General features: G+C 38.2%; 1 protein-coding gene across 2 annotated transcripts in view; it reads right to left on the reverse strand.

The window, feature by feature from the left end:
* Positions 1-13,456: 13,456 nt before the first annotated feature.
* The window catches only part of LOC110116595, a 30,901-nt gene continuing 23,708 nt past the window's right edge, over positions 13,457-20,649 (reverse strand). The window contains exons 3-4 of one of the 2 annotated variants that reach the window (XM_020850244.2): positions 14,547-14,651; positions 13,457-14,217 (exon numbers count right to left, since the gene is read on the reverse strand). In XM_020850244.2, coding sequence (XP_020705903.1) covers positions 13,940-14,217; positions 14,547-14,651 — 383 coding nt within the window. In that variant the 3' untranslated portion in view covers positions 13,457-13,939. The remainder of the gene's footprint in view (positions 14,218-14,546; positions 14,652-20,649) is intronic. The other variant, XM_020850246.2, reaches the window with a different exon arrangement.

Here is a 20,649-nt window from a genome sequence, read left to right on the forward strand (position 1 = left end):
TTAAAATCATCAACTATAAAGGTCAAAATTCAAGTGTATGACAATTATTTAAAAATTTAAAAGATAGAAAGGTTACAAACATTGAGGATGGAATTAAAATATATAGAGTACAATACTAATCCAAATAGATATTATTCACATAATGTAAAGAAATGATATCAATATAAGCAAATACCCAAAACCAACTAACGTTCAAGCATAGGAGATAATTGAAAATCAGAATGGCCCAATCAATAAAGCAAAACAAAGTAAGACGAGATTCAACCAAATGTTATATGATTGAGATTCAAAAGGACTTTTAAAGAAAGCCACTAGTACATGTATAGAATCAAAATAGCATGATTCTACTACAACAAACTCAACCAAACATATCCAAACTTATTATTGCCGAGTCCAAAGATAGTCTAACCAAAACAATGTGGCTAAATCTGAATATTCTTGTCAAAATAGTGTGACTACACTCGTAGATGCAGTAAAAAAATATGATTCAAGGACGAGATTCAACCAAAAGGGCCTACTCAAATCAAAATAATAAAATCAAAAGTGCATGAATAAATTAAAGATGAACTTAGCTAAAAAAAGCATAGCAAGTTCTAAACGCTTCGAATTCTAAAGACCATTATTAAGAGGTGATATATCATAAAACAAATTATCTTGATTAGGTGCAAATCTCGAGGCAAAATCAAGCCAAAAACTTCAAAAGTTAAATTCAGGTTAGGAGGGAAGAAAGTCCTCGACCACCGGCGGAATTATGCTCGACACCCAAGTGACACCAGAATTTATCCAGACGCCCAAGTGAAGCCAAAATTCTAAGTGGCTCTGAATTCAGCTTAAATACACAACTTGTTTGTAACTAGACTTCAATCTAGAAGTGAATCATTGTAATCTAGTCGTCCTAAATTTTAAGGACGAGTCAGCCACTGGTTTTTTTCCCAGCAAACACCAGTGGAATTATTTCAACTAGGTGTGGCCCCGTGGTTTTTTCCCTTTATATGGTTTTCCATGTAAAAATTCTAGTTTTTTTTTTATTTCCCTCCTGTTTGTGTGATCGATATCCGTGCAACGCTAAGATAAAAACTTTTTAACTCTATCACCGCGTATATTCTGGTATACAACAGTATGGCACTATATGTCGGAAATATTATCCCACAATTTCAAGTATTGCTATGATAGTCAACAGGCGTAGTAGTCGTATCGTTGGAGCTTCTCGCTCAAACTTCCACCAATCCAGAAATAAGTCTATGAATCATAGACGTCCGATATCTGCCTCTTTTTATCCTGGGGTGCAAAATGTTGCTGGAGAAGTAACCTCGGTACTTTCTTTAGATGAAAGAATTTGAAGATGGAAGAATCTCATAACGAGATCCTTTAACTTCTGAGAGAGACTCGACAGCCAGCATTACCACAATGGGAGGAGGTTCTTCTCCCTCAAGCTCCACCAATGGCCGAAGATGTTAAACTCGAACATATTCAAGCTAAGATCCCTCTCCCTCCGCCAAAGAAGCACCTACAATCACATCAGAATAACGAACTTGCCAATACAACAAGTTCTACCCATCCTTTGCCCACAACTCAGCAACCTCACATTCCTTCAGATCTCCCAGAAGACTTAGCTTAACCACACGTTATTGAGCTCATTCGCAATGCCCTACATCATGAATTGTGAATATTAGTATGAGAAGAACTCCTTGGAGGAGATGTGAGGAAAACTCTTAGATAGAGGAACTTCTAAGAGTCATCACCTCTAACTGAAGCCATTCTTCAGCACCCCATTCTAATTGGATTCAAACTACCGAGCATCAAGTCCTACAACGGGACATCCGACTCATATGTGCATATAAATCATTATAGATCCATCATGCATATCCAGTGAGCTTCGGATGCTCTCTTATGTCAAGTTTTTCATGCCACACTTAAATGACATGCTCGAATGTGGTTCTACTCGCTTCCATCTAGAACAATCCCTTCATTCATCAAGTTGTCCAAAGTGTTCGTCGAATGGTTCGTATCCAGTCAAAGAATTGCTAAGGATTCTTCCTACCTCTCTGGGATCCATCAAAATGAAAGAGAATTGTTGAAGGAGTATTTTCAGCAATTTTTCACTAAGGCTCGACAAATTCTAGGAGTAGATTCATAATTATTTAGAGGGGTCTTTCTTGGAAGCCTTCATCTTGGCCCCTTCTATTCATTACTCATGCGAGATACTATTCATTCATATGCTGACCTGATTCATCATGTGGAGGCGCAAATCTCGGTTGATGAATCTATAAATACTCATAGAAAATAGTTTGAGCAAACCAATGGAAAGCATAAACGTGACCTGGGATTGATAATTCATCCTCACAATGGAAGAAGCGGAGGAAGAATAATCTACCTCCTAGGCCTCCTTTGCCATGATGGGAACCTTGATAAGAGGCGTATACCCCACTCAATAAATCTTAAACAAATGTATTGATGACCATTCAAGACTAAGATACAGTAACATGGCTGAATCCTTTAAAATCGAACACAGGAAATTAAGATTAATATTGTCACTTTCATCATAGTCGTGGCCACACTACTGAAGCCTGTAGGAAATTTAAGGATGAGATTAAAAGACTTATCCATCAGGGCTATCATCGATAATTTATTTGAGATCCACCTATCCGAGAGGAAGCTCATCCCGCTGGGGAAAAAATTAACAATAGAGTCAACTGATGAATAACTGAATAACAATTGATGAAATTGAGACCATCGTAGGAGGCCCTTTGTTATCTGATCAAATCTTTTTGGATATAGATGAAAATCTGACGCCAAAGAAGGCTCGTATTAATCACTCTATCACTTTTGATGACTCTGATTGGAGGGAGTAAAAACCCCTCATCAAGATCTGCTTGTGATTAATGTGGGGATAAATGATCCCTGTTACAACATTAAAAGAATTCTGGTGGATAATGGAAGTTCCGTAGATGTCATGTTCCACTCCATTTTTCTCAAAATGGGTCTCCCAAGAGAAAAGCTTCAGCATGCTGTATGTTCATTATATGGATTTGATAATCAACCTATACAAGAAGAGGGGATAATCAGTCTCCCAATTGTACAGGGAGAATTTCCTCAACAGACTACACACTCCATTCAGTTCATTGTTGTAAAGTCAGAATCGGTTTACAATGCTATCTCTGAAAGATGGCTCCAATCAATTTTTGGGATCATCGCTTCCATCCCTCACCTAAAGATGAAGTTCCATACCCCGACAGTAGTCAGTATAGTATGTGGAGATCAACAAATAACACAAACATGCTATCTTAGGTAGTTTAAACCACATCCAACAATGACTCTGAATATAGAGGATTTTGATCTTCTGAGCAAAGATACCCCTCAGAGAGCATCTCCTTTAGAAGATCTCATTATTATATCCATATTAAAGGAACACCCTTCAAGGACCATGTAGATTGGATCCCTTCTCTCTAACAAAGAGAATAAATAATATATATATTTTCTATGCGAGAATCAAGATGTTTTTGCATGGAATCTGACAGATATGCCCAGAATCGACCCTGAAGTGATCGTATACTCCCTCAAAGTCAATCTGATGTGCAAACCGATTATCCAGAAGAAATAAAATTTTGCACTTGATCATCAGCAAGTAATCTAGCAAGAAGTGGATAAGCTTTTGGAAGATGGATTTATAAGGGAGGTGTATTATCCTATTTGGTTGGTAAATTTTGTCATGGTTCGGAAGGCGAGTGGAGCTTGAAGAATGTGTATATATTATACATATCTCAATAAAGCTTGCCCAAAAGATAGTTTTTAGTTCCTTATATCGATCAATTGGTTGATACTACCTCTAGGCATCAAATGCTAAGTTTTATGGATTCTTATTCCGGCTATAATCAAATAAAGATGAATCCTGCAAATGAAGAGGCAATAGCTTTCCTAACAAATAAAGGTTTATACAGTTATCGGGTCATGCCATTCAGGCTCAAAAATGCTGGAGCAACTTATCAACGCCTCATGAATAAGGTTTTCAAAGACCTTATTAGATGTACTATGGAGGTGTACGTGAACAATATGTTGGTGAAAAGTCTTGAAAATTTTTAATATATCTAAGACTTAGAATATTTCTTTAATTTATTGTGACGTTATAATATGTGACTCTACCCTGCTAAATGCACTTTTGGACTCACTTCTGGAAAGTTTTTTTGGGTTTATGGTGACCCACAGAGAAATTGAATCTAATCCTAAGAAAACCAAGGCACCAAGGGATATGATGCCACCGAAGAATATCAAGGAGGTCCAAAGGATAAATGGAAGAATTGCAGCATTATATCATTTCCTGGCACGTTCAGGAGACAAATATCTACCCTTATTCAAGATACTTAGAGATGCTCGAAGCTCTGGGTTTCAATGGACTGATGAATGTTAAGAAGCCTTTGAGCAGCTATGAAAGTATTTGGCATCCCCATCACTACTTTCTAAACTGGTACTAGGAGAAAAGTTGTATTTATATATGGCTATTTTTGCCCAAGCCATTAGTTCAGTCTTGGTACAAGAAGAAAATGATGTACAATGTCCCATCTATTATGTCAGTAAAATTTTATCTGAAATAGAGGGACGTTATCCTTTAGTAGACAAGACAGTATTGGCATTAGTTTATTCAGCCAGAAAACTACGCCCTTACTTTCAAGCCCATATAATCGGAGTTTACAAAAATCTACAGCTAAAAAGTATCCTGCAAAAGCCAGAAGCATTGGGTAGGCTTGTTAAGTATTCTATAAAGCTCGGAGAATTTGATTTCTACTACTTGTCTAAGCTCGATATTAAATCTCAAGCACTTGTAGACTTTGTAGTTGAATGCACTGTCTTAGTATCCGATATTCAACTAGGTGCTTCACCTTCTCCTCTATGATGGACGTTGTATGTCGATGGAGCTTCAAAAAGTTTTGGTGCTGGGGCCAGAATTATGTTGATCTCTCCACAAAAAGTTACCCTTAAGTATGGGCTCCGACTTAAGTTGCTAGCAACAAACAATACTGCAAAGTATGAGACCTTATTGCTGGATTGAGACTAGCAATTGACTGTGAGGTATAGAACTTAGTAGTCTATATTGATTCACAATTAGTCACCTCTCAGGTGGAGGGAGAGTTTGATATTCACAATCTGCAACTGGCCAATATTGCAGCATTGTGAAGTTACTCTTAACCCGTATAAGAGAGCATCAGATCATGCATATTCTCCGAGAGCAAAATGCAAGAGCAGATGCTCTTTCTAAACTTGCTAAATCAACGACATTAGATGTTTATAAAAGAAAGTGCATCGAGGAGATTTACTTTCCAAGCATTCAAGTTCCGTGGATCATACAATCAATCTATGAACCAAGAGAGGCATCTTGGATCGATCATATCTTATCTTTTTTACAGAATGGGATACTACCTGAAAAGCCCATGGCTGCAGCATGACTTCGGAGATAAGCAGCAAATTTCACCATTATTGGTGATGAGTTGTATAAACACACCTTCACCAGACCATATCTTAAGTGTCTCCCATCTTTAGAAGCTGATTACACACTCAGAGCATTGGCTTACAAGATCATGAGACAAGGATTCTATTGGCCTACAATGAAATAGGATGCACTTGAGTTTACTCAAAAGTATAAAAACTATCAATTGCATTCCAATCTCAACCATACCCTGCTCTGAAACTTGCATCACTTCAGAGTCCTTGGCCTTTCCCCCAGTGGGGAATTGATATAATGGGACCCTTCCCTATAACCACTAGACAATGAAAATTCATTATCTTGGTTATAGATTACTTGACCCAATTGGGGGAGGCAGAACCTTTGGCGAAGATTACTGAAGCAAATGCCAAACAGTTCTTATGGAAGAATATAATTTATCATTTTTGCATTCCTGCAAGGGTCATCACTGATAACGGGACACAGTTTACTGGGAAATTTTTTACCTCTTTTTGTAATGATTTTCGCATTCAACTCACCCACACAGTTGTCGTCCATCCTCAAGCAAATGGATAAATAAAGGTTATAAATCAAACAATTCTAAAAGGACTGAAAACACACCTAAGAAAGGTTAGGGGGAAATAGGCTGAAAAACTTCCAAATGTCCTCTGGCTTATCGGACCACAGCCAGAACTCCTATAGGAGAAACCCCATTTATCCTTTGTTTTGGTATAGAAGTAGTCATACCGGTTAATATTAGAGTCCTGAGAAATACAGTTCAGACTTTGACTTCAGTAATAATGAGGACAGACTCATAACTAATTTGGGTCTCCTCCCAGAAGTAAGAGATGAAGCCTCACTCAGGACTACTGCATACCACCAAAGGATTGCTCATCACTACAATCAGAGGGTGAAACCTTGACCTATCTCTATTGGGGACTTAGTTCTACGGAGCATCGAAGCCGCTGGAAAAGGCCCTCAGTGCAACAAGCTCTCCCCCCTCTAGGAGGGTCATTATTTGGTGGGAACTATGGTCAAACATGGAACCTTCAAACTGAAAGATGTAGTGGAAAAATGCTCCCCCGGTCTTAGAATGTTAGCAACCTTCGCAAGTATTAATGTAGGTATTGATAATACTATTTATCTTATGTTATGTTGTTGGTAGTATTTGTCTTGTATTATGTCCCCCCAAGTGGTTATGCATTGTATCCTTCAAGTATTATCCCTTGTGTGTTGATTGGGGTAGAACTCTTCTAGCCTCCGTATCATTAAGTTATACTAGGGAATTGTTGTACTGCCTTATATAATATAGTAATGTGTAGGGGTGTCAACTTTTGACCCGACCCGAAAACCCGACCCGGACCCGACCCAGAAAATCCGGGTTGAACCCGACCCATTTGATAAATGGGTCGGGTTCGGGTTCACAGATTTGACCCTTTTGAAAAATGGGTCGGGTTCGGGTTGACCCGGCGGGCTGCCGGATCAACCCGATAATCCATTTAATTTTAAAAAAATTGACTTCCCGCTGCCCCAGGCCGCCAGCCCGCGCTGCCCGGCATGCCCGCTTCCCCAACCCACGCTACCCGCTGCCCCGCGCGACGCGTTGCTGCCCCGCGAACTCGCGAACCCGCGTGCGGCATGCCGCGCTCAGGAGCGCTGCCGCCATGCCGAAGCCACGTGCGGAGCTACCGGTGCCGAACCAACGTGCGGCGTGTCGTGCTGCCACCGTGCCGAACTTGCTTCTGGACCCGCGTGAGCGCCTGCCGTCGCTCGCATGCCTACTGTCGCGTGCCGCGCTCGCTAGCCGCTGCCGATCCCTAAACGCTGCCGGGTCGCGGGTCAGGTCAGGTCAACCCGGCAACCCGGCCAGGTCAGGTCTGGGTTAAAATGCCCGACCCGTTTGCAAAAACGGGTTGGGTTGGGTTGACCCGTTTAGATCCGGGTCGGGTCGGGTTCGACCCGAACCCGATGGGTCGACCTGAATATACACCCCTAGTAATGTTATGTTCACTTTGTTGTGATATAATCTTCTCTTTTAAAAGATAAAAATCTCGCAAACTCTTTATCCATAATTCAAGAAGTACACAATCTACATTCTATCTCAATCACCGGATGATCAATCCTAGGGGGATTTGATCCAATCTCTTCCATATAGGTTAAAAATCATCAAGTAAATGCTTTGATTAACAACCTTGGATTAGTAAAGATATCCAAGGATGATATCTCTCGCATTCACTCAAGTCAAAAAAGACCACCAAAATATTTCACATTGAAATAAAATTGAGTCAATTTCATATGCATATAAGAAGAAGAAAAAAGAGAAATATCAATAATTTCTTAATATATCACTAAACATCGAGTACATCATATGGAAGAATTAACACTAAACACACATATACTCGTCACTAGAAAGAAAATAAAGTGGTATAAACAACATCAGAGCAATCCTATAGAGTCTCAATATCATCCTCTTCCTACTCAAGGGAAAAGGCCTTCTGCAACTCACTCTCTAGTTTTTCACCACTAGAGTCTAAAGAAGGGTCACAAGAAGCCTGTCTAAATGTCAACCCCTCAATATCTATTGCAGTCTTGCGCTACACCACACACACGCCCTTCATAAAACCTCTGATGAAGCCCTCCTCCATACACTCTGCTTTTAAAACTTTCACCTCCACGTCATAAATATGATTGTGAGCTTCCTGAACATGGTCCTCAATAATTTTCTTAAAGGAAAAATATTTATTGAATTCTTCTATGACTGTAGACGATAACTGTTGGGCTTCCTGCTCTGACATCATACTCTAGAGCCTCTTATTCTCAATTTCAAGGATTTGTTGATCTCTCATCTACTAGTTGATTGTTTCCTATGCATCCACCAACTCTATATGCAGACAATCCATCCACTAATTCTGTGAGGAGACTGAAGTTATCTTGTTAGATAGCTCTGCTCTACACTCTGCTAACTGCTCCTCCACAACCTTCATCTCTTTAACTTTGTCATCATATTTCTTCTTGTATTCTCCCTAAAGATATTTGACCTTTACAAATTCATTATTCCAGTCATTCAAGGTCTTGGTCATTTAAAGCTTGAAATCCATATGTTACTCCAACAGAAGCAATAAAAATAAAACTTTGTAAGAGCCATATGCTTTGAAATATACAAAAAGGAAAGAAGAAAAGGTGAACTCACTAACTCCTCAGCCCGTCAATAGCCAACGCACTGCTGTTTCAAAACATCTTTTGGAATGTTAGACTTGGATGGAGAGATACGGAGACCTTTGCTAGTGACTGCCAAAATTTCCTCCGCCTTCTTCTTTTTTCTCACTTTCTGGTCATTTAGAAGAAACTTTTTGAAGGTTGGGGAACTACCTTTTGAATTTTCACAGACCTCTTTAGCATTTGTGCATGTGATCTTCCTGCTTGAGCAGATAGTTCCATCTTGAACAAGTATTCTTCATCTATATATCTGCTCAAATAATGCACCTCATAATGTAGGGTGTCAATATCAGGAAGTTTGAGTATATTCAATAAATCTTCTACTCCAATATGTAGAGGAACGGGTAACTCCTTCAACTTTTCTCATTTTTCTTGGAGATACCAGTCATTTTGCACAAAAAAGAAGTCGCTAATCCAACATTTTAACGAATCTAGAGTATGAATATCCAGTCACTTGGATCTGAAAGAGATACGACCCTGTATATCACTAATAAGATGCCCCATCCAAGAAAGACATTTTGAAGATAGTATGACTCCATGATCTCTAAAAAGTACGATCAGTCCCATTATGATCGACATGGCCCTATAAAAAAGTTGAGATAAACTCACTCCACAGATCGTCAAAATATCAATCAACTCAAGAGATGGTAGAAATCGTAGCCCTGCTCGCAAACTAAATTCATAACTGTCACATATCCCAGAGGAGGAAATGGCACGATCATATTTTGCCGGCACCTTCATTACCAGATCATTAGCAAATTGATTTTTTTTCCTAAAAGCAATGAAAGAATTGTTAGTGATGGTGGAGATAACATCATCGGTCTTCGTCTCCTTGTGAGTCTTCTTTAAACCCTTATATCGGGCAATAGGGCAATCTTCTTTGGCTGGTGCCGGGATTTCTTGTGAATTTGTGATCACCAATTTCAACTTCTATACTAAACTGGAGCGATAAATTTAAGTAGGGAAATTCACCTATGAAAGCTAGTGGAAAGCCCCTTGAGCAAGAAGAAAAATAGAGGAGAAAGAAGGAAAAAGATGAGAAAATTTCAACTTTTGTACAAGAGGAGAGGTGCTGAGTTACGTAGAGAAAGTCACCTATTAAAAAGCAACGGAATGCCTCGATTGTAAGAAAGTCAAAGGGAGAAGAGGAGAATGTGCAAATTTTTCTTTACCCAAGGGGTGTATTTATAGCATGAAAATGGGGGGAATTATTTGAAAAAGACTTGGAAAATTTTTGAAAATAAGAGGGAAGAGACTTCTAGAAGCTTTTCAAATTTTACTAAATTTTTGAGGAATTTTTGAAATTTTTTGAGATAAAAAATGTCCACTTTTTTATTTTTTTAAACAAACAAAAAAATTATTAGAAGGGCGCAGTGGCCACAGCCGCCCCCTCATTAAAAATATGTGGGCCCCACAATATAAAAAAATATTAAAAAAATAACCGCCAGCCCCCTAACCGTTTGTCCCTTTAGGGGATGCCTGTTCGCGTGCAGCAGGCGGCGGCCAATCGGCTGGTTCGGTCGCCTAAGCTTATCCGTGTCCAATTTTTGGCCAGGACGGTCCAAATTGGACATTTTAGGGTCCCCTAATACATTTTTTAAGGTTCCGGGCTCAATTTTGACACTTTCGGAGCTCAATAGGACCTCTTTGATTGAATTTGAGCAAATTTATGTTTTTTGAAACAAAATTTTTTGTGATTTGGCTAATTTAAAATATCATAACAAGTATTTTCAGACTCTTGGAGCTTTGAGGTCCAAAAATAGGGGGACAACTGATATATCATCAAAAAATTATCATGATCAGGGTAGAATCTCGAGGCAAAATCAAGCTGGAAACTTAAAAAATTAAATTCGGGATCACCTGAACTCTGATTTTAGTAAACTTATATTCAAACATAGCGTCTCAGAAATATGAACCCAACGAAACCAAATTCAACTCGATATGAGCCACAATGAGTCTGAATCAAAGACCCAAAGCATTGTTGGCAGGTTTAAACCACAATTTGGATTACCAAACGATTTCCAAACATGACATGCTTATAGTCGAATCGAGTGGCTCGACAAAACGAATCCAACGAGCTCAAGATTACATAATTCTGATATCCTTAAGCCTTCAAATGTCTGATAAATGGTCCACGATCAAAGGATTCAATATTGGCCATCCATCCAAACCACTGCACCTTTTGCCCTTGATCCTCCTCCTATTTATGGGTCATGCCATTCTTAAAAAACTATAAATATCCCCTCATTTATTTTGAGAGGGGACCCAAGAAAGAAGAAGAAGAGAAGGATAGGAGGGAAAAAACTCCTCCTCGACCACTGCCAGAATTCTGCTGACGCCCAAGTGATGCTGGAATTCTGCCCGATGCCCAAGTGACTCCGGAATTCTGCCCAAGTGATGCTGAAATTCAGCCTGACATCCAAGTGATGCCAAAATTCCACTCAACTTTCCTGTAACGCCGAAACTTTGCCCAATTTTCAAGTGACGCCGGAATTCTAACTCTGAATTCAGCTCGAATACACAACTTGTTTGTAACTAGACTTCAACCCAGAAGTGAATCATTATAATCTGATCCTCCTAAATTATAAGGATGAGTCAACCTCTTGTATCTCAAGCAAACACTAGTGAAATTATTTCAACTGGGCATTATCCCGTGGTTTTTCCCTTTCCAGGGTTTTCCATGTAAAAATCCTGGTATTTTTTATTTCTCTCATGTTTATGTGTTGGATATCCGTGCAACGCTAAGACGAAAACATTTTAACTCTATCTCCGCATATATTCTAGTCCACAACAAGAGGATAAGTAGTAAAATCAATAGAGGTGGCATAATATTAACAAGGTGTTTAGCGAGAAGCAGAGAAACGAAGCGGTGATTTTGCTGGAGCATTGGAGGTCGGAAGTTCTCCGTCGGTCCGGTGTGGCCGACGGAGGGCCTAGGTGGATCTCTTTTTCTTATTCCAGAGTTGATTTGATTCTGGATGTAGGTGTTTTTAGTAGACCAAATTGTTTGAATGAGTATTTGGTTGACCTTTAGCGTTCAAAGGTTCTATGTCGGCTTGTAATGGCTGTTAGATTTTCTTGGAATGGTTTTTCAATTCTGTTCGGATCTGATTTGTGTTGGGATGAATGTGAATTTGCTTTTGCGAAATTTCTGAGGTTGTTTTGGACGGAGATTATCTTGGTGAAGGTTCTCTGTAGGCTTGCTGTTTCTATCGGTTGTTCTTGGTTTGATTTTTCATCTGGGGTAATTTCTTATCCCTTCTTGTGTGGTTTCCGATTGTTCTGGATTTCGAGCGAACATGGTTTTTTTGGAATCCTTTCTTGCGGAGTTGAGCGGACCACCGTTTTGATGGTGTTTTTCCATTGGCGCGGTATGCCTGATTTGTGTGGCAGAGGTTTTGGTGATTCGATTTTTCTGAATTTGCGTCCAAAGTTGATCTTAGACTACTTCTTATTTGGTGGTAGTTATAGGGGTTTTGTTGTAGTGAAGTGGATCATTTACATTGAATTCTTGGCATGCCAATGTGAAGATTCTTGGATGGATCGTGTTGGAAGTTTTAATAGAGTTTTAGTTTTTGGTAGAAGAATTGGTGGTTTGCTTGTCAATCCTTCAGCAATTATTGGTTCTTCTGAGGGAATTCGTTTCAAGGTTGTTGAGAATGTGATTAATAGTATGTCTGTTGAACCTGTTGTTGTCATGATGATGGTTCAAGGGTATCCGCTAGAGATGATCGTTAATGCAGCCTCACAGAGTCTTTCTACTGGATTGGATAAGGAAGAGAGTAATTGTCTTCCTAGAGGGATTTCGGATGGCTTGGAAAGGGAGCTTACCCCTTCTATGGGATTTCTTGTGGATGGTACTTCCTTGGAGGTTGCTGGTACTATTTTTGTGAGCAGGAAGTGTTATGTTTTTCGACTGCATTTGTATGGTCTTTTCTTGGAAGATTTTTGGTGTCTTCCTTGTTCTAGTGATGGGATGAAGTTGACTTCTACGTTGTATATGCTTATGGTTGGAGAAGGTGTTTTCTTTCAAGTGGTCATGGCAAGGTTGTCACGGTTTATGGTGTGCTTCGGATGGCTGTGATTGGTTCTTCCATGGGAGCTAGTCTTTCAAAGGCTTCGAAGGTTATTGGTTTGTTTCATAAATTCACGACTTGTTGGCAGTTCTCCTGAAGGATGCAGGGTTTGTGTGTACTAAAGACTTGGAGACTCATGATTGTTTTTCTAATCTAAAGCTAGATGGCACTTCTGTGGATTCGTTGGTGGTTATTGGAGGCTTGTTAGGAGTTCTTCTGAGTTTAGTTGTTGTTATGTGTACTGCTCTTGCAGTTGTTTTTAGTTATTTTGTTTCTCGTGTTGGTTCTTTTTGCCTCTTTGGATTTAAAGTAATGATATATGGGATTCTTACTAGTTCACATTTTCTATCTTTTGGGAACTCTGGGGCACTAACCAACCTTTTAGATTGTTTAAATATTTGATGTCCCCATCATCCCAATGGGTTTAAAATGAGAATTAGTAGATCACATATCAATTATGATAGATTCAAAAGGCTTGTTTTGCTTTTGCTTTCTAGCTTGTAATTGTTTTTTTCTTTTATTAATGCTATATGCATCCCTAAAAAAAAAAGTAGTACAATCAGTGAGGTATGATAATACGAATATTACACTTCACCAAATATGATATAATTAGTCTGAAAAGATTCTCAATCAATGAAGCGTGAATGAGAAGAATACAAAGAAAAATATAACGAGCTCACTCACTTTTCTAGCCCTTTCAGCTTACAATAATATAAAAAACATTTCCTGATGGTTTATAAAACTTTGAAACAAATATTAAACATAAACACAGTGCAATAACAAACAGACATCCGGGTCTCCAAAAAATATGACGTTTCTTACATCATAATATTTTTTTTATATGCCCAAAAATTATTGGTACCAACATATATTACAACTTATGTTCCACTACAAATGCACAACACAAGTAGAAGGCTCATTGTCAAATTACAGACTTATATATTCAAATTTTAACAGTTTATCCCGCATATGTGATCTCCCAATTCTTGATGGAATTTGATGAATCTTTGAGTAGAATTTATCTTCCTCTCCATATGATATAATAACTCTTCAGTCTTTTCACCACAAATCACGAAAACTTAATTGGTAGTAATCAACCCAATCTTACGCCACCAGCAAATAGTAGGCTGAAAGAAAAGTCCAAAGATACTCAACCAGAGCCGCAATGTAAGAGATAATCAAGTAAAAAAGGTCCCCAAGACCCTTCAAGCATTCAAGATTCTTCTTTTGGTTTGTCTAGCATTCTATGAGCATAATTTTTTTCCTCACGAGCCCGCTTTGCAGCCAGAGCTTCTTCATCCAATATCTGAATTGGAGACCACTCAGGTATTCTCCACCAGCTTGACCGGCCAACATTTTTCTGGGATCTCTCTTCAGGTACTTTTCGAATGAAGTGCTGCAGGACAGGGCTTAGCTTCAGTAAAGAAAAGTCGAAAGCTGTTCCAGCAACTGCAATAATGATAGAGTAACGGATAGCTCCAAACTGGCCACCTGCACAGTTACTCATATAAGAAAAGAAAACTAATTATTACTACTTCATGATTTATATAAAAATAAGGTATGGTTGTCAACTTTATGACAATGACACTTATTAGAGATTACGTGTATTATAGGTAGGAGAAAAACAGTATAAAAAATGTACTTGAGTTGTATGAGGTTTCAGGCACTAGCCTAGAATATGGAAATGTAAGGACTGAAAAGCAAACAGAAACTATAGCTTTCTTGAGCTGTATGATCCTTGTTTAAATTGACTACAATGAATTTTTAACAAACCACCCTCCCTCAAACACAAAAGGTAGTGGTTTGGGTAGCAGCCATACCTTGAAGCCGGCCAAGCAGAGCTCCACTAGCAAATCCCCCAACCGCTGAATTAACTAGATCATCTGGTTCTGATTTGCGAGCATCTCTTGCAAGTTCACGTGCTCCTAAAATTGATCAATGTACAAGGGCTTCGTAAGGGATACAATAAGGGAAAAAAAAACGTCTAGCTCCAATTATGAGCTTTTGCCATCATTTCTCAGGATTCAATTACACGCTCCCAAAAAAAAAAAAATAAAGATTTCTGTAGAAAAAAAATGCATCACCATAACCATTAGACTTATTCCAAGAATTTCAGGTCAGCATTATGAATTCCCAATTTTATTCATTCGTATTTTGTGTAGCTTGAGAAAACTAAATTTATTTACGTTGTTTCAAAAATCAATGATCCATGTAATCTTACATGTCTACCACTCTATCTCAATCCTCCAATATTAATTTGATCTATACATCCGATAGGTACACTTTCTACCATTAATTGTGCACATTAACAAATCCAGTGGATCTTTTGTTAATTATGCTATCCTCAATAGGTGTCACTCCAGCCATTTTTCTCTATATCATTACCTAATTTATATTCTATGTTTGGCCACACATTCATCATAAAATTTTCATTTTCTCTATAATAAACATAGCTATCAATGGCATTTATATTGCTCAATTTAAATAATTGATCCAATTCTATTGTTATTAAAAACATTATGATCATTTCATAACCACTACTAATATTAATATGTATTCCATTAAATATTTTTAAAAACTTCAACATACCTTCGACACACATTTGTTCCTAAATGAATATTAAATCAATTTTCATGGTAATTGATCATGTTCCATCTGAAGATAAATAAAAATCATATGAAGAGCTTTTTTTTAATTTAATCTAATTTACATTAAATATATTAACACAAATTGATTTCAAAACTAACATGCTCTTCTGAAATAAATGATCCATTACTCTTTCCATAATTGTTTTGTAAGACATAATTTAGATTACTCTATGTTTAATACAACCTTAAATATCTTATTTGTACTTGGATAATATTAAATTCAGAGAATTGGAGGGAGAGAATGCTTAATTTTCTTACACAAAATTATCCCTATTTAAAGATCTATACAATATATCTTAATAAAGAAATAAATAATTATATAATCATTCATAATTGCCCTAATATAATCCTTCCTAAATCAGTCACCCAAATATGGAAGGAGATTGACGTGATCCAGGTGAGCCTCCCAAGGATTCTCATCCTGGTCGTGGGATCAAGTGTCAAGAGATAGCTAGGATTTAACAAAGATCGACATAGCCCAAGTGAGCCTCCCACGAATTTTCATCCTGGTCGTGGTATCCAATGTCAAGGGACGATTGAGATTTAAGACTGCCCCTCAAGCTGGAGAATACAAACCTTTCACTCCCAGCTTGGTACTCTGTCCAAGAAAGATAGCGTTATCGAGTCCCATGGTCAGAATGTCTGCAAGCTGACCTTTTAATGAGACTTGGTAGACAAATATACGACCACTATCTAATTTTTTGTTTATGAAATCTTTGTCCACTTCTATATGCATGATCCTGTAATGTTGAATTGGAATGTGAGCTATGTTGATTGCTTATTTGTTGTCATAATGTAACTTCATGGGTCCTTCCTACCTGATCCTTAGGTCTTTTAGAATAATCTTGATCAATAATAGTCATATATTCCCACGACCATAACTTTGAACTTCTGCACTAGACCTTGCCACCACACTGTTTCTTGCTCCTCCATGTAACAAGATTTCTTCCAAGGAATGTGCAGTATCTTGAGGAGATCGTATATCTAATGGTGATCCTACATAATCTACATTAATATATGCTTATGGGGTTAGTCCATAGTTTCTTTGTTGACCTCCACACTACAACCAAAGGAAAAAAGACAAAAATTTTAAAAATACACTTAAAATGATTATCCTGCTACAGTACCTGCCCACGCCGCCTGCTACAGTGTCGCCCATCCTTTTGCATTCAGCGCCGCTGCAGTCGTTTCACGTTCGCCTCGATCACACTTCCATTAGAGTCATTAAATACGACACTAAACGAAGCTCTCGTCTTCTACTTCTCCTCCTATCTCAATTTGCAAGTTCTATGACCTCATCCAACTCCGAGCTCCAGATCTCGGTCTCCTCCCTCGTCTCCAACCACAAACCACAAGACCTAGCCTAAGCCTCCTCAAGCAGTCGAAGTCCTCTTCCCCTGTCGAACTTGCTCCAGCACCAGCAACCCCATAGCCGACCCAATCTTACGATCATTGGTCCTTTCCTGACCGAACTGCAAGCTCTAGATGAAGCCAACTCCTTTATGCCTCCCATCCATCCAACCAACCACAAGCAACCACCTCAACTCGCACACCTACATTCAACCACCTCAACCGCAAACGTCATCAAAGGTTTAACACTCTAAACCCCGAAAATCCATTCTCGATGCTTACAGTGCGATGAACAACCACCCATGCGCTCTTTTCTTAGCATGATGGGAGGAAATTCGTTGCGGTATTCGCGACGAGGTGGTTAATCTTCTGAAGTCCTGTTTTCAGCGTTCGCAGCGAGCCGAGGAACCCTCTATGCTCACTTTTTTTAGCGTGGTGGGAGGGAACTCGGTGCGGTGCTTATGGCAAGGCAAACGAGCCTTATGCGCACTTTTGTTAGCATGACGGGACAAAAATATAAGTACTTGTATGCGCCTCAGTGCCGTCATGGAAACAACTGTGTTTTCAAATAGGTACTTTCAAAGACCCATGCACGCCTTTCTTGGCGTGGTGGGATTGAAGACTACGGACGCGGTGTCCCCCAACACTGACCGTGTACGTCTTTCTTGACATGGAGGGTAGGCTATAACTCCTGTAGTTTTCCCTAAATAGGGGAGACGCAGGGAGGTTGCAGAAATTTACACTAAACTTAGGATCTGATTTGAACCTAATTGACCGCATGAAACTGGGCCTTCAAACTCTAAAATGCATAATGAACTTAAAAATATAAAATCTAAATAATAGTTTGATTCACTCAAATGGATATCAATAAGCAAATGAAGAACTTGATATATGCAAAGAATGATGCTCGCATAAGAAAATATAATTGCCTTCATATGATGATGAACAAGAACACAAGGTTTGTGTAAATATAACAAAGCACTTTTATAAAGGGGAAACTTATAATGAGTATGCAGCCTCCTTCGCAAATACTAATGAAAAAAAGTGTGACTATAATGAATATCACAGTTTATTCATGAATAAGACATAGAAGCTCGTACACAGCTGATGTTACTTAGGTGTAAGCAAATACACCAGACTCTTGCAAGTGACGACGATCGATAACATGAAGTAGCCCATAAATAAAAAAAGTCTTCATGATGCTTAGAATGTAAATATCAACAAGGAACATTCTCAGGTTCATTATATATGAAACATATCACCTTCGAAAACGACAGAGAACCTATAATATACATGGAAGCAATAGATATGCATCGAATACTACAACATTCTTCCAATCAACATCAGAACAAAAGCATCAATGAACACAATTATCATGTAAACCATGAACTATTTTCAAGGAGAAGGGAATGCCTACTATTGCAACTTAGTTTTCATAACTATATTTTTATATCATGTGTGTTTTTGATGATTCCAAAATTTTATTGTATTGATTACTGTTTATCCTAACATATATTGAAAATATTATTTTTGTTGTTTATATGTACTAACGTTTTAAAGAAATTATACTCCAGACTGCTGAAGACTTCAAGATAGATTAGACTAGAGTTTTTTGTATTTAAAGTCTATACTTTTATATTTTTCTTGAGTCTGAGAGAGTGTAATTGTAATTAGATAACCCTGCACACACACACTGGACGAGTGTAAGAATTTGTTTTTTTTTTAACTAATCGTACTGGACGAGTTCGGATCATACAAGAATATTTGACTTGAGCATTCCTCCAGAAAGCAGTTAATCAAATCATGCCTAAAAAATTTTTCTAAGTATTGTTCATAATGTACGAAGTTACCTTCGTACAAATGACGTCCAAAGTACGAAATGGCTACATACCAGTTCGTCCCGAATGAACTCAAAATTTTTCTAAACTATTTGAATTGTACGATCTTAGGTTTGTACAGACGATGTCCAAAGTACGAAATGGGAGCGTATCATTTCGTCCATACGAGCAAGTGAATTTTTTGAACCGATCGTATTGTACGATCTTAGGTTTGTACATATGACTTCCATAGTACGAAATGGACTCGTCCAGTTTCATACAAAATGAAGCATGATTTGGTTAAAACAAATCGTACCATACGATATTGGGTTTGTACAGACGACTTCCAGTGTACTAAATAAGTTCGTAGAGAATCGTACCGGACGAATCTGTTCAATTTTGAACTAATCGTACTGTACGATGTCAATTCGTACACAAGCCAATCAAAGTACAAAATCGGTTCGTACAGGATCGTACGAGAAAATTTTGAACTGATCGTGCATACGATGTGTGATCGTAATGTACGATCATGGATGGTCAAAATTGAAATTTTCAATTTTCTGGACTGTTTTTCGTGTCTTTCATATATAAAGTCGTAAAAAGCATATTGTCACGAATCTTTCTTCGTATTTTCTTTGAGAGCAAGAGTGAGATTGTTTGAGAGTGTGGATAGAAAGATCTTGCAAGTAGAATTTATGAAAGGTTCACAAGATTGCCCAAAGGTCAGAATATCTTTGTAAGTTTGTCAAATCTCTTCCTTCTTTGAAGACGCTCGAGAGAAGATCTTTGGAGAAGATCTGGTATTCTGCCGACACCAGAAGGGTGTGAAAGGACGATGGTTCTCTGCCAACACCAAGAATGTGTGAAAGGACGACGGTTCTCTGCCGACACTTGGAGGGTGTGAAAGGACAACGGTACTCTGCCGCATCGGGGATTGGTCGAAGAGAGGTTAATTGTAAAGGCTTTTCCGTCTTGCTGTGAGAGCAAAAGGAAAGTTACTTTGGTATAGTGCAATACTTGAAGAGGAAGTCTTCAGGTAGTGGATGTAGGTCTTGTTGGACCGAACCATTATAAATTTATGTGTTCTTTTGTTTTTATTTTTATCGCATTTTTAATTTTCTGTACTTTTAATTTTGTGGTTGAAAAGATTATTTTGGAAAAATTAAACTGTGTTAAAATCATAAAACGATTTTCTACATTTTACCAAGAGAATTTTAAATTATCAATTCACCCCCCTCTTGGTTAACATTGGGACAACTATAATAGGTCAAACAACCTATATGGACTTTCACCTATAATTGCCGACATGACTCGCTTACAAGCATACATAAGTCATGAATTTTATTAGCCTATGGGCATGAACAAAGAATTGGTGTAGCAATCTATCCAATGCTACAACAAAGGATCAAAAACCTATACATAAGCAACATGTGGCCCGATGTCCGTATCAATGGATCCACAAGTTCATGCAAAGACGTTGGATAATACTAACGAAAGAAACTCCTAATGATTGTGTTGGCTCATTAGTAAACTCTTGAAAAATACAATGACAATACAAGCAATGAACTTGTGATGCTGCAGTCCCCCTACAAATGATATCAACTACCTTGGGAATGTATACTATAGCTTTCACAAGAATTAAAATGCATACAAGCAAATGCATCAAATTGTCGATCGATGTGTATAAGGAAATCGATGAAGAATGCAACAACTTGCCAATCAATAGGCAAAGAAGAATTGGTGATAAATGTGATTCACCTGATGATTAGTGTTAACTTACAGATGAACACAACAAGCCTATGAGTGTTGACTAGTGATAAGTGATGAGTGCTTCGACACTCCTACAATCACTAACAGTCCAGTGCTAACCAAATGTAGTAATTTTCCACAAACCAAGATGATCAAGTTGTAGAAAGTGCAACAACCCATAGGCCGCTATAGAAAACTCGTCATATGCATAACTAGGTATTTACTAATGAATGCAGAGGAATTGTGATGAATACAAACGTCTGTAAACAGTATTAGAAGACTTACATTCTCTGCAACTTGCTTATAAGCAACAGTCTCTTGCAAACATGCAAACGCGACATTTAGCAAACACCAGGATA

This window comes from Dendrobium catenatum, unplaced genomic scaffold (genome assembly GCF_001605985.2).
Source record: "Dendrobium catenatum unplaced genomic scaffold, ASM160598v2 original_scaffold_86555, whole genome shotgun sequence".
Classification (NCBI taxonomy): domain Eukaryota; kingdom Viridiplantae; phylum Streptophyta; class Magnoliopsida; order Asparagales; family Orchidaceae; genus Dendrobium; species Dendrobium catenatum.